The 14,932-nt window shown below is 42.3% G+C and overlaps 1 protein-coding gene across 1 annotated transcript in view; it reads right to left on the bottom strand.

Moving 5' to 3' along the window:
* LOC145391608 (sodium-coupled monocarboxylate transporter 1-like) overlaps nt 1-14,932 on the bottom strand; it is a 47,436-nt gene that overhangs the window by 3,146 nt on the left and 29,358 nt on the right. Inside the window, exons 10-12 of the mRNA XM_080266152.1 lie at nt 7,422-7,826; nt 4,883-4,960; nt 1,058-1,158 (exon numbers count right to left, since the gene is read on the bottom strand). Of these exons, the coding sequence (XP_080122278.1) occupies nt 1,058-1,158; nt 4,883-4,960; nt 7,422-7,826 (584 nt within the window). The remainder of the gene's footprint in view (nt 1-1,057; nt 1,159-4,882; nt 4,961-7,421; nt 7,827-14,932) is intronic.

Raw genomic sequence — 14,932 nt, 5'->3', positions numbered from 1 at the left:
GCAGTTAGCTGTAATTTATAAGAGCCATGTGCACTCACAGCTTGAATATTGCTCACCCTTGTGGAATGGATGTGGAGAGGTTGCATTAAAACAAGTAGACAAATTCAGAACAAAGCTGTTAGAATTTTTAACAACCTTGCCATTACAAATAAACTGCCTCCCCTACAAGTAAGAAGGAATGTTGCCTTCCTTGCATTATTTTACAGATATTTTTATGGCAAATGCTCAGACGAAGTTGCGTTCATGGTGCCACCTCTCCATGCCTTCCCTCGTGCTACACGGGCATCTAGTAGCGCTCATGACTGGAATGTCACTCAGCCATGTTGCAGAACTTCTGCCTATCAGAAATCTTTCATTCCCTAAACTGCATCTCTTTGGAATTCGCTTCCCCAGAGTTGTTTCCCTCCAAAGTTCTACCTACAGCTGTTCAAGTCTAACTGTTACAGATATTTTATGAACAGAGGACACCAGTAATCTGGTGTATGGATTAGTTTTATTTATTCGTTTGTTTTTCTTTCCTCTGTTCTGTTATTAAAAAAAAAAAAAAATACGTGTTATGAAAAAGTGGTGCTGGGTCTGTATAGAGGAGCAGTGACACAGTTCTGTTCAGAACACTAAAATGTCCTCTGGAACTACATTAACTAAGCCTAGAATTATGGTGTTGCCATTCTAATCACCTTTCACAACATACCGGTACTTCATGAAAACAGGTGATAGAACAGGAATTACTGCTAGTGCATTGCAACTCAGCCATACTAGCACTGCCATTCCAATCTGCTCCTGCATAACCGCTTGTTCCTAACAATGCTACCTGCCCTGACTATTGGTGTACTACCATCTGGAACAGCTTGGTCTACCAGTCCCAACCACTGATAAACAGTACCACCATCTGCCACTACTGGTGCCAGTCGGTGTACCGCCATCCAGTTTGTCAGTGCTATCAGAGCTAACTGTTGGTGTGCCATCACTATATTATTAGTGCTAACTGTTGGTGTGGGCTCACCCCCACCCGTGCCAACCAGTGCTGAGTGGCCATTACAACGGCAAGACAGCTCACCAGTACAGAGGGATATGAGGTTGCTGATGATGAGGGTCATGATGATGCCAGTAATACCGAAGTAGCAGTACGAGACATCATACACGGTCCTGCCCTCACTCCTGCTGGCACCATACCACACACCCTCAAACATTTGCATATGTAAAGAAATAAAGTCACTGAATCATTACCAGCGAATAAGATCAAACGCTGTAGTCATGTCCATGTAAAAAAAAAAAAAAAAAAAAAGAATGAAGAAATAATGGAACTGAGTGCAAAAATTATTGTGATATGTCTGTTCATTGTTGTTGGAAAGTTGGTATGGATGAATTATCATGGAATAAGTGAGGCATTACATCAACACACCCGCTGATTGATGAACATGATGGCTTCATTAGTGGTTGGGGATTTATGGATCAAATCCCTGTAATGGAACAATGGGAACTGCTTGTGAAAAGAAATGTTAGATGTTTATGCTAGATGTCGTTTATATAGGCTCCAACATGCTTGCCTGCATCTGCCTTGGTCACCTAATGGAAGCCCTCCACGCTGCTCGATATCTGGCAGCCTCCCTATGTAGTCCATTTTCGCTGAGGATTTGGAAAAAGCATATGCCAAGGTAACCAGAGGGGTATATGAAAGGTTTTGTGTATGTATGGTATGGACAAAAAAGCAATTGATTGCTCTTAAGAGTTTCTATAATGGTAGTCAGGCTTGTGTAAGGGTGTGTTAAGTCTATCTATCTATTGCCAGACGCCTTAATCCCGTAAGGGGTGGCCACAAACAAATAGCCTCCATGTCGCCCTGTCCCCGGCAATTTCACTGCCCCACTCCCAGCTCACACCTCCCTCTCTCATACACCTCTCCACTCCAGCCCTCCATCTCATCTTTGGCCTCCCCCTCCCTCTCCCCCCCCTCCACCTCACTCACATACATTCTCCTCGTCAGTTTCTCACTCTATCCTCTCCACATGGCCAAACCACCTCAGTGTGTTTCTCCTAACACTTCCTACTACATCCACATCACAACGCTCCTTCACATCCTCATTTGTCAATCTGTCTCTCCACATGCTCCTCTCAGATAACTCATTTCCACTGCTCACACTCTTGACTTCTGTCCCTCCACCAAGGTCCAAGCTTCACTTCCATACGTTAGAGCTCGTATCACAATAGTGTTACGTAGTAACTTTTCACTTACCTGTTCATTTTCCTGTTTCTTATCACTGCTTTCAAGGAACCAGCAACCTTTCTTCCTTGTTGTATCCTTTCAAGCACTTCACCTTCCAAACTTCCATTCTTACTCATCACACTACCCAAGTACTTAAATGCACTCACATTTTCCATTTCCTGCTCATACAGCATCATTGTACATTCACTGATTTCGCTTCTCTCGAAGACCATAACTTTACTCTTCCCTACATTCACCTTTAGATTCCGTTTCTTACACACTCTCCCAAACTCATCCACGAAGCCTTGCAGCTCCCATTCGTCTTCATTTAACAACAGAGTATCATCTGCGAACAACAGTAAAGGTAGTTTCCAAACACTGCCCTCATTAGGGCCACTCCAATAATCTCTGCCCTACCTTGTATCTCTTTTATAACCCCATCCATATACAGATTGAACAACCATGGAGACATGACACATCCCTGCTTCAATCCAACCTTCAGGTAGAAAAATTCACTCAGTTCACTATCCACACGCATTGCAGCCTTAGCACCATCATACATACTCTTCACAGTACTCAACAACTTCCCATCTAATTCATATATTCTTAATACTTTTCACAATCCTTGTCTATCCACCCTGTCATATGCTTTCTCCAAATCCATGAAGGCCGCATACAACTTTTTTCCCTTCCCTAGAAACTATTCCACAAAAGATCTAAGAAGGAATATCAGATCTACACAACCTCTTCCCTTCGTAAATCCTCCCTGTTCTTCTCCAGCTAATTCCTCAGTTATTTCCCTAACTCTGTCAATAAGTACCCTACCATATACTTTTTTTATTACACTAAGAAGACAAATGCCCCTATGATTACCACACACTTTTTTTTCCTCTTTTGGTTAGTACAAGGGAATAATTATACCTTACTTCTAAGCCTCCGGGACTCTACCCTCCTCCCAGGCCAATCTGCACATCTTCCACATCCATTCTACTACTATCTCTCCCTTATGCTTCAGCATTTCACCACACTATCAATTCCTGGGGCTTTCCCTACTTTGACTTTCTTCATTGCTTCCACTACTTCCATGTTACTGATTTCTTCCTCTCTTCTCACATCCCTCCTTCTCCCAGCCCTAGCCACTTATACTCGCATTACTTTCATTGTCTATATTCAACAATTCCTTAAAGAGTTCTCTCCATTTGCTCACTTTTTTCTCCCTTCTGCACTAGTAACCTACCAATTTCATTTGTCTCTCCCCGACTACCTTCACTGCCACCCAGTCTTACTCTCTTTACCTCTCTCCAGAACATTTTCTTACAGTCCCTCCACTTTACACTCCATTTCCTTCCAAATTCCTCATCCACTCTCTTCTTACTCTCTCTCTCATTAATCTTTTCACCCCTCTCTTTCTCTCCACATATGGTCTCTCTTCAGTCTCACAACTTCTTCCACGCCCTGTTTCTCATCCACTCAGTATAAGCTTTCTTCTTTTGTGTCACAGCCTGTCTCACCTCTCCATTCCACCATACTGTTCCTTGCACCCCTTTTTGTCTTCTCGTCACCCCACACACCATCTCACATGTTGCACAGATTTCTTCTGTGAATATCTTGCACACACTTTCCACGTCCCCCATCTGCTCCGATCCATAGTTACCCAACTGCTTCTCCACTTTTGTCTTATATTCTGTCTTTTTCTCATCCTCTTGTAACTTTTCCACTCTCCTTGCCTATACTACTTCCTCCTGTCCTTCCTTTCTTCTGTTTCTCCATTTCACTTGGACCATGATTTTCACCACCACCAAATTGTGGTCAGAAAGTCCACTTCCCCAACCACTATATACTCTTGCATCCATTACACAGCTTCGCATCCTTTCATCCACACACACATACTCAGTCATTGTCTTCCGTTCATTTAGTTCATCACCCACCCTTCTCAACACTCGCCATGTATACCTATGGATCACTTTGTACCTGAAGAGGTTACCAACTCCTTCCCGGCACAAATGTCCACTAAAGCACTGCCAGTCTTAAGAGTGTGATTTAATATCAGTGTTAGAGTGAGATAAGAACGAGGTCTGTTCAGAAAGTATCCGACCTAAGGCTCTAGAAAACTGAATAGGTAACATGTTGAGCTAGGACATTATTCACCCACAAAGTAGGACCCTTCAGACTTGACACACGTACCCCAGCATTCTTTCTACTCCCTGAAACATTTTCAAAGTCGGATTATCTCCTGCAGGTGCTTCGTCGCATTCATCATGATATCTTCTCACGTCTCAAATCAAGAACCCTTCAACGCAGTTTTGAGCTCCAGGAGTAACCAAAAGTCACACGGAACCATGTCTGGCGAGTAGGAAGCCTGCCGGTCCTGCGGGATGTTGTGCTTTGCTAAAAATTCCTGAATCAGTTGAGAAGAATGAGCAGGGGTGTTGTTATGTTGCAGCTTCCAACTTGCTGCTTTCCAGAGATCTGCTCTCTTCCTCCGAACTGCATCACGGAGACAACGGAAAACGTCGAGGAAGTAATGTTTGTTGACAGTCTGACCCTCTGGTGCGTATTCGTGATGCACAACATCATGGTAGTCGAAAAAAAATAAAAACTGTCAACATGCTAGTTCATTTCACCTTGCTATTGACCTGTCGTGTTTTTATGGGCCGAGGCAACCCTGCATGTTTTCACTGGGACGACAGTGCTTTGGTGTCTGGATTGTACTCGTACACCCAAGTTTCATCTCCAGTGATAACATCTTCAGAAGGTCTGGAACACGATTTGCACACTCCAACATGTGTTGAGCAATGTTCATCCGAGAGAAGAGTTCATTATGAACTCGATGATTCACCTGTAGGAGATGTTGAAAACCGACTTTGAAAATTGTTTCACCCAGTGGAAAGAATGCTGGGCTACGTGTGTCAAGTCAGAAGCTAACTACTTTTAGGGGGATCAGTGTCGTAGCTCAACAGGTTAACTATTTATTTTTTTAGAGCCAAAGATCGGATACATTCTGAACAGACCTCGTATGTGTAACATACTCATGGCTGTTCAATATACATTTCACATACTGTGTATGGATGGGTTTATTAGAGATTTAAAAAAAAAAAAAGTCAAGCTATTGAGAAAGGGATGAGGACAGTAACGAGTGGTAAAGGGTGGATTATTTCAAACATGGTGTGGGCAGATGATGCTGTGTTAAATGCCGAACAAGAGATTTGAAGATTGGTGCAGACTATTATGAATATTTGTGAGCATCGTGATCTGAAAGCATATGTAATTGAGAACAAAGTGATGGTTGCTGAGGGAGAAGTTGACTCCCAGTGTGATGTGATGGTGTATGATGAGAAACTTGAAATGGTGAGAGATTCAGTACAGAGGTGGTATAGTGAAGAGTGGTAAATGTCCAAAGGAAGGGAAAAGTGGAGTCTCACAGGAAAAGAAGGTAGCAGTTGCTATGAAGATACTGATGTAAAACAGGTCCAAGTATATTGACTATGCTTGAGGACTACATACAGGAGTTTCCGTGCCCACAGTAACATTTGAGTATGACATTGGTGTGAAATGAAAAGCTTAGAGTAAGTACAGTAGAAATGTAGTTTTGGGGGAATGAGTGTGGAATGTGGATGGGATGAGAAATATAGTGTGAGTCATGAAAGATGTGGAATGAGGAAGTCTATGATCAGTAGAGTGTGTCTTTAGATGGTACGGTAATTTGAAGAGGATGGATGTAAATACTGTAGTATAGAGAAAAGGGTATATCTGGTTATACATGAAGGTTGGAGGAGGACCAAGAAGGTGGACAGATATGGTGAAGGAGTGTGTGAGAAAATGAGGCATGGAGGTTGATAAGGCTAGGAAACTGTCAAGGGATCAAACTACTTGAAAGAATTGTAAAGAATTTTGTACTAAAGTATGACGTGGTTTGGTACCTCTGTTTTTATCACGTGATTGACGGTCGTCAGAGTGGTTCTAGCTGATCAATAAGGTGAAGTGCTTAACCCCTACACCGCGGGCTTGTTTACCAATGACTTGCGTGTGCCGCGGGGTTATTTGGACTCCGACAGACTCTCAAAAAATATTTGCCAAAAATCAGTTATTAGTCCTAGAATAATAAAATTACATATGCTTATGGCACATACCTTCAGCTTTCTCCTGGAATGATTGTTGAGCCTTCTTCGGTTACCGTAGGACTTGTGGAGACCTCTGAAGTAGGGTAACGAAGTCTCCACTTTACACTTCCCGACAACCCGTAATATGATTACCACAGCCAGATACAAACACTATAAACACTATTCTACAATTTTCAAGTAATTTGGGATCCATACTCAAAAAAAAAAAAACACTGTGAAAGCAATGGAAATTACGAGCGCGTCTGATCGTCGCACTGGCACTAGTTCACTTTTGTTACTCTGTCATTTATTATTCATAAAACCCCTCACACTTTATATTTCTATTACTATATAACACTTATATATATCTACAGTCTTTATCCATAAGTTTCCTTCAGTAGTATTAGTTTATTGTCACTGTAGGGATTCAATTTCTGGTAATTTTTTACAAGTGCACAGGGACGTCTTTTTTGGTGAAACCAAGGTATTTCTGATGGTTTTTGATGTGTTTTGAACGAATCTGACCTTCATTTCTGCCGCAAATCAGTATATTTCAAGATATCCCCCACCCCCCCTTCCCCCCACAAGAATGGGGGAGATGGGCGAGCCCGTGGTTTTTGGGTGGTGGAAATCACATAATGTATTGATTTGCGATAGAAATGAAGGTCAGAATAATTCACAACACATCAAAAACCATCAGAAATACCTTGGTTTCACCAGCCAGGCCGGCGAGCGCCGGCCAGTCTGGCCTACTCCCCACCGCCCCGCACCAACAATCGCCTGCCCGCTGTGACCAGCAAACCATTATCTCCTAAGCTAAACTAAGCTAACTTAAATTAACCTAACCTAAACTAACCAAACCAAAACTAACCTAACCCAACCCAAGCAAAACTAACCTAACCTAACCTACCAAGCCAAAGGTGAGACCACATCAACAGAAAAACTAACCTTAATATTCCTCCTCAGTGGGGACTGGGGCTCCCGAGATGTGGACAGCTCTAGCGTTAGACTGTGGAGGATACAAACGAGCAGCCTCGATGAAGAAATGGTGGAGCAAACTCGTTTTAAACTGGCGAATGAACAAGTACCGGGAGAAATACTGTTAAAAATATTCTGGCCTGATGCCAGGACGCTTGCTCCACTCCTTCAAATCCCTCCACAGTCTCTCGATACTCTGCGTGTGGTTCGATGGATCCACTTTATCCACAAACTCCATGGAGTGATTCACCACCTTATGGGAGTAACCGAGATCATGCAGTGAGCCGTACGCAGACCAACCGTCGGTGTTGATGATCGAGCCGGGGCGAATATACTTCTTTATAAGTGGGATTAACGTTTCCTTGTCCCTCCTAGCAGAAATTGGCTCCACCAGAGGTACAATGAAAAGTTTTTTGGAGACTCTCTCAATACCACCCAACACCCACACTTGACTCAACGGTCGACCCTTTTCAAATTTTCTTTTTATGAAAAATGTTTCGTCCACCTCGACAACAATGCCAGGGCCGCCAATGGGAGACTGATTTCTGAATCAGAACAATGAAACTTTGCTGCAGAAGCTCCTCCAATCCACACTCGACCTGGATGATATTTCGAGATTTTCAATAACGGTTTCGTGATCGAAATGTTTCTGCAGCCAGTATGACACGAATAACACAATCTTCCACGGTGCGAGATGTGTACCTTCCAGGAATGTGCCCTTGTAGTCCGAAGAAGAGAATGCACAACGCTTCCTTTTCTTGCTTTTGGGAACTTTATACTCCCTAGAACAGTACCAGATATGTTGATCACTCCGATAATTGCATGGATTGTGACAAGTAGGACACTCAACAGATGACGGTAACACTCTGTGCTGTCTAACCCCTACACCGCGGGCTTGTTTACCAATTACTTGCGTGTGCCGCGTGGTTATTTGGGCTCCGACAGACTCTCAAAAAATATTTGCCAAAAATCAGTTATTAGTCCTAGAATAATAAAATTACATATGCTTATGGCACGTACCTTCAGCTTTCTCCTGGAATGATTGTTGAGCCTTCGTCGGTTACCGTAGGACTTGTGGAGACCTCTGAAGTAGGGTAACGAAGTCTCCACTTTACACTTCCCGACAACCCGTAATATGATTACCACAGCCAGATACAAACACTATAAACACTATTCTACAATTTTCAAGTAGATTGGGACCCATACTCAAAAAAAAAAACACTGTGAAAGCAATGGAAATTACGAGCGCGTCTGATCGTCGCACTGGCACTATTTCGCTCATGGTAGTCTGTCATTTATTATTCATAAAACCCCTCACACTTTATATTTCTATTACTATATAACACTTATATATATCTACAGTCTTTATCCATAAGTTTCCTTCAGTAGTATTAGTTTATTGTCACTGTAGGGATTCAATTTCTTTCAGTAAAATACGTAGCATTCACTTTCTCGTCCTGTATACTGGCATTGAGAGTGAGTCACTTTCATCTTCACTCTCATAACTCATAGCATTCAGACATGCTAGAATGAAACTTTCACTTTCATTACTCCTAGGGTATATACTCGTATTCTTATAATACTACTCATTTACATTTCTATTTACGTTCTCTATTTTATTTACGTTATTTACATTTCTATTTTATTTACAGTGTTATGCACTGTCACTTGAAATAACTTATAAAACTATTTTCCATTGTTCACGTATATTTACATTCATTACTTTCACTTGCTGTTTACACATTATTTACACATTATTTACAATTCCACTTGCACTGTTTTACTCAATAGAAAGATCGTAGTCACTCTTTTATCAATTGTCAGCCCTTTACCTCTTTCCACACGAGGTTTAGTAGGGGGTAAAGGTCACAGAGCCATTTGCATGGGGGTGAAAAAAGGCCTTGAAGTCAGCAAGATGAAACGTACGTCCTCTCACTTCGGAAGATGAGAGTACACTGCTAACGCAGGGGCCAGGCCAGCTAGCCTAGAGGCCTGCTTTAGGGGTTATTCAGAGTTACCAATATTACTTCTTGAAACAGCTAAGTCTAGCACTGATATGATTGGCAGGAAATCTAGACAATACATTATAAATTTGGTAGTTCCAGGTGAATGTAAATATCATTTAGGCTTCTCCCATCCCTTCTTACATGTATATTAATTACGAAAATAGATTAGAGGCCTACTTAGGAGATATATAATCAGAGCTACCAATGTTAAATCTTGAAACAGCTTTGTGTAGCACTGATATGATTGGCAGGAAATCTAGACAATACATTATAAATTAGGTAGTTCCAGGTGAATGTAAATATCACTTAGGCTTCTCCCTTCTCTCCTTACATGTATATTTATTACGAAAATAGATTATACGGCATATTTCAAGGGGAAAAAAACAGCGAAAATTAGCGAACGAGTGCACGTGAGGTGTTGTCAGGTGATAATTAGCCAATTCCAGGTGTATGGCACTCTCACTTACCTGATTTCTTTCTTGTATATATTATTTGGTATAAGAATACGACATAGGGCTTATTTCAATGGATGAAATCAGTGAAAAATTCCAGGGAAGATTTACTTAGCGTAGCATGGCCGGGCAGGCGAGAGGATAGGGTAATGGAGGGTGGGTAGGGAGGGGAGTCAAGAACATGAAGAAATGGCTAAATTGTCAACAATGGATGGGAGTACAGATGAGATTAGGAGTGCTGACTAGTGTTGGACATTGTCAGTACTGATAGATGATACAAGCCCCCACTTGAAAGCCCGGGTGAATTCAAAATAACACAGAATCACAAAAGCGACGCCCTGCGGTATGATCCCTTGCTCCCAAGCGTCACGAAAGTGACGCCCCGCGGTTAAGGGGCTAAGGAATTTCATAGACGCATCATCGTTTTTATAAAATGAGCTAATAGCGAGCAGTCCTCGCACCCACCTGCCATGACTGACCCGTGCGTATCTGAAATTCAAATTAGCGCGCCCGTTGTATCAGAACTTCACGCATGAGCAGATAGCACGTGCACCAACAATCGCCTGCCTGCTGTTAACAGCAAACCATTGTCTCCTAAGCTAAACTAAGCCATAAAATTATACTTTTCCGTACCAAGAACAATGGGGGACCTGTGGGAAAGCGGGATTTTGGGTGGGGAAAACACGCAAAAACGAGTGATTTCCGACTGAAACTGTTATCAAATTCAAACCGAAAACACTAAAATCCTTCGGAAAAATGAAATTTTAAGCTTCATAGGGAGTCCGTGTTTGATAACTGGGGGGCTTTGCCCCCCAGACCCCCCAGCCCTGACCGTGCTTTCTAACTGAGGGGCTTCGCCCCCCAGACCCCCCCTTACATTAACCAAACCACATCTAACCTAACCTAACCGGGTGTAAATACGAAATAATGCCTTTACTCACGTCGTGGCTGAAGACGAACTGACTTTCAAATCCTGCGGGACCCTAGAGTATCTGAAATTCAAATTTGCGCGCTGGTTGTATCACTTTGAACTTCACGCATGAGCAGATAGCGCGTGACGTAACAGTAGACACATGCTTTAGCCCCACCCATAAGTCACGTGAGCCGTGACGTGATCGTAGACACACGCGAGACAGGACCACAATGCCTTAGGAACGCCTCGCTGTCACGTATGTAGAGTAATTTTTCGGAAAATTTTCAAAAATCTTTTTTCGGGTTAATATTCATTTGCGGAAGTTGTTTCTAGGGCTCAAAATGTTTGCAATGGTAAGATTTAGATATCTGTAAGAGTAAAATTGAGATTCCAAATCCCTGTGCATTTGTAAAATAATACCCAATTTCTTTCAGTTAAATACGTAGCATTCACTTTCTCGTCCTGTATACTGGCATTGAGAGTGAATGTCACTTTCATCTTCACTCTCATAACTCATAGCATTCAGACATGCTAGAGTGAAACTTTCACTTTCATTACTCCTAGGGTATATACTCGTATTCTTATAATACTACTCATTTACATTTCTATTTACGTTCTCTATTTTATTTACGTTATTTACATTTCTATTTTACTTACACTGTGTTGTGCACTGTCACTTGAAATAACTTATAAAACTATTTTCCATTGTTCACGTATATTTACATTCATTACTTTCACTTGCTGTTTACACATTATTTACACATTATTTACAGTTCCACTTGCACTGTTTTACTCAATGGAAGGATCGTAGTCACTCTTTTATCAATTGTCAGCCCTTTACCTCTTTCCACACGAGGTTTAGTAGGGGGTAAAGGTCACAGAGCCATTTGCATGGGGGTGAAAAAAGGCCTTGAAGTCAGCAAGAAGCAACATACGTCCCCTCACTTCGGAAGATGAGAGTAAACTGATAACGCAGGGCCAGCCTGGAGGCCTATTTAGGGGTTATTCAGAGTTACCAATATTGGTTCTTGAAACAGCTAAGTCTAGCACTGATATGATTGGCAGGAAATCTAGACAATACATTATAAATTTGGTAGTTCCAGGTGAATGTAAATATCACTTAGGCTTCTCCCTTCCCTCCTTACATGTATATTTATTACGAAAATAGATTAGAGGCCTACTTAGGAGATATATAATCAGAGCTACCAATGTTAAATCTTGAAACAGCTTTGTGTAGCACTGATATGATTTGCAGGAAATCTAGACAATACATTATAAATTAGGTAGTTCCAGGTGAATGTTAATATCACTTAGGCTTCTCCCTTCTCTCCTTACATGTATATTTATTACAAAAATAGATTATACGGCATATTTCAAGGGGAAAAAAACAGCGAAAATTAGCGAACGAGTGCACGTGAGGTGTTGTCAGGTGATAATTAGCCAATTCCAGGTGTATGGCACTCTCACTTACCTTATTTCTTTCTTGTATATATTATTTGGTATAAGAATACGACATAGGGCTTATTTCAATGGATGAAATCAGTGAAAAATTCCAGGGAAGATTTACTTAGCGTAGCATGGCCGGGCAGGCGAGAGGATAGGGTAATAGAGGGGGGGTAGGGAGGGGAGTCAAGAACGGGGAGAAATGGCTAAATTGTCAACAATGGATGGGAGTACAGATGAGATTAGGAGTGCTGACTAGTGTTGGACATTGGCAGTACTGATAGATGATACAAGCCCCCACTTGGAAGCCCGGGTGAATTCAAAATAACACAGAATCACAAAAGCGACGCCCCGCAGTATGATCCCTTGCTCCCAAGCATCACGGAAGTGACGCCCCGCGGTTAAGGGGTTAAGTGTGGTAAGTTATGCTTGTGATGTGGAGTCAGGATTCCAGGAGTTTGAATGGTGAGTGAATAAGAATGTGGTTCATTTAACTAGGCATGCTGTTGATTAGTTCTCCTGCCATTTTTCTTTTTTGTCCTCTGGCCATGTCTCACTGAAACCTTGGTTGGGAAAAAAATGTTGGGATGATGATAATGAAAATGATGAAGCTCAAGAAAACTCAAAGGTAAAGCAAGAGAGAGTAACATCCTCTCTTGCATTAGACTTTACCAAAAAATAATTTCATGAGCAATTCTCCTTTCATGTTGAATCTATGTATCTATCTATAGCCTGACGCCCTAATTCTACAAAGGGTGGCCCCAGACAAAACGCCTCCAAGTCACTCTGTCACCCACCATTTGCACTCCCCCCAACTCACTCCCCTCTCCCTCATATACCTCTCAACTCCATCCCTCCACCTCATCCTCGGTCTTCCCCTCCCTCTCCTTCTCTCCACTTCACCTACATTCACCTTCTTAGTCAGTCTTTCATTCTCCATTCTCTCCACATGTCCAAATCACCGCATTGTATTTCTCCTAATTTTCTCAACCACATCCACATCCACCCCACAACGTTTCTTCACTTCTTCATACGTTAACCTGTCCCTCCATGTCACTCAACATGCTCCTTTCAAGAAACTCATTTCCACTGCTCTCATTCTTGACTTGTTCCCTTATAGCATGGTCCATGCCTCGCTTCCATACTTCAGGGTAGGGATCACACTATTTTCATGCAGTGACCTCTTAACTTCCATACTCACCTCCCTATTTCTCATCACTGCTTTCAGTGAACCAACAACCTTCTTTCCCTGCGGTACCCTTTCAAGCACTTCATCCCTAAAAGTTTCATCCTCACTCATCACACCCAAGTACTTGAATGCACTCTATCTATCTATTGCCAGACGCCTCAATCCCGTTCGGGATGGCCACAAACAAATCGCCTCAACGTCGCCCTATCCCCCGCCATTTCACTGCCCTCCTCCCAACTCACACCCCGCTCTCTTATATACCTCTCCACCCCATCCCTCCATCTCATCCTCGGCCTCCCCCTCCCTCTTCCCCCCTCCACCTCACTCACATACACTCTCTTCGTCAGTCTTTCACCCTCCATCCTCTCCGCATGGCCAAACCACCTCAGTGTATTCCTCCTAACGCTTCCTATCACATCCATATCCACACCACAATGCTCCTTTATATCCTCATTTATCAACCTGTCTCTCCATGTGACTCCACAGGCTCCTCTAAAATAACTCATTTCCACTGCTCTCACTCTTGACTTGTGTCCTTCCAACAACGTCCAAGCTTCACTTCCATAGGTTAAAGTTGATATCATAATACTGTCATGTAGTAACTTTTTCACTTCCATGCTCACTTCCCTGTTTCTTATCACTGCTTTCAAAGAACCAGCAACTCTTCTTCCCTGCTGTACCCTTTCAAGCACTTCACCCTTCAAACCTCCATCCTTACACATCACACTACCCAAGTACTTAAACGTACTCACATTTTCCAATTCCTCACCATCGAACCTCGCTGTACATTCACTGACTTCACCTCTCTCAAAGACCATCACTTTACTCTTCCCTACATTCACCTTTAGATTCCGTTTCTTACACACTCTCCCAAAGTCATCCACTAAGCCTTGCAGCTCCCCTTTGTCTTCACACAACAACACAGTATCATCTGCAAACAACAGTACAGGGAGTTTCCAAACACTACCCTCTCTCACCATGGCCACTTCAACATCCACTACCCTACCTTGTACCTCTTTTATTACCCCATCCATGTACAGATTGAACAACCATGGAGACATGACACATCCCTGTTTCAACCCAACCTTCAAAGAGAAAAATTCACTCAGTTCACCATCCACACACACTGCAGCCTTAGCACCATCATACATACTCTTCACAGCATTCAACAACTTCCCATCTAATCCATATATTCTTAATACTTTCCACAATCCTTGTCTATCCACCCTGTCATATGCTTTCTCCAAATCCATGAAAGCCGCATACTTCTTTCCCTTCTCCAGAAACTTTTCCACTAAAGATCTAAGAATGAATATCTGATCAACACAACCTCTTCCCTTCCTAAAGCCTCCCAGTTCTTCTCCAACTAATTCCTCTGTTCTTTCTCTAAGTCTGTCAATAAGTATCCTACCATACACTTATCCTATTATACTAAGAAGACAGATGCCCGTATGATTACCACACACTTCTTTTTCCCCTTTTCCTTTGTACAAGGGAATAATTATACCTGACTTCCAATCCTCCGGGACTCTACCTTCCTCCCAGGCCAATCTACAAATTTCCCACATCCATTCTACTACTATCTCTCCCCCATACTTCAGCGTTTCACCACACACTCTATCAATTCCTGGGGCTTTCCCCAATTTAA

Source organism: Coenobita brevimanus, chromosome 19, assembly GCF_032717465.1.
Source record: "Coenobita brevimanus isolate Jiangsu-jjx chromosome 19, ASM3271746v2, whole genome shotgun sequence".
NCBI classification, from domain to species: domain Eukaryota; kingdom Metazoa; phylum Arthropoda; class Malacostraca; order Decapoda; family Coenobitidae; genus Coenobita; species Coenobita brevimanus.
This window is presented reverse-complemented; position numbering and strand designations above follow the sequence as displayed.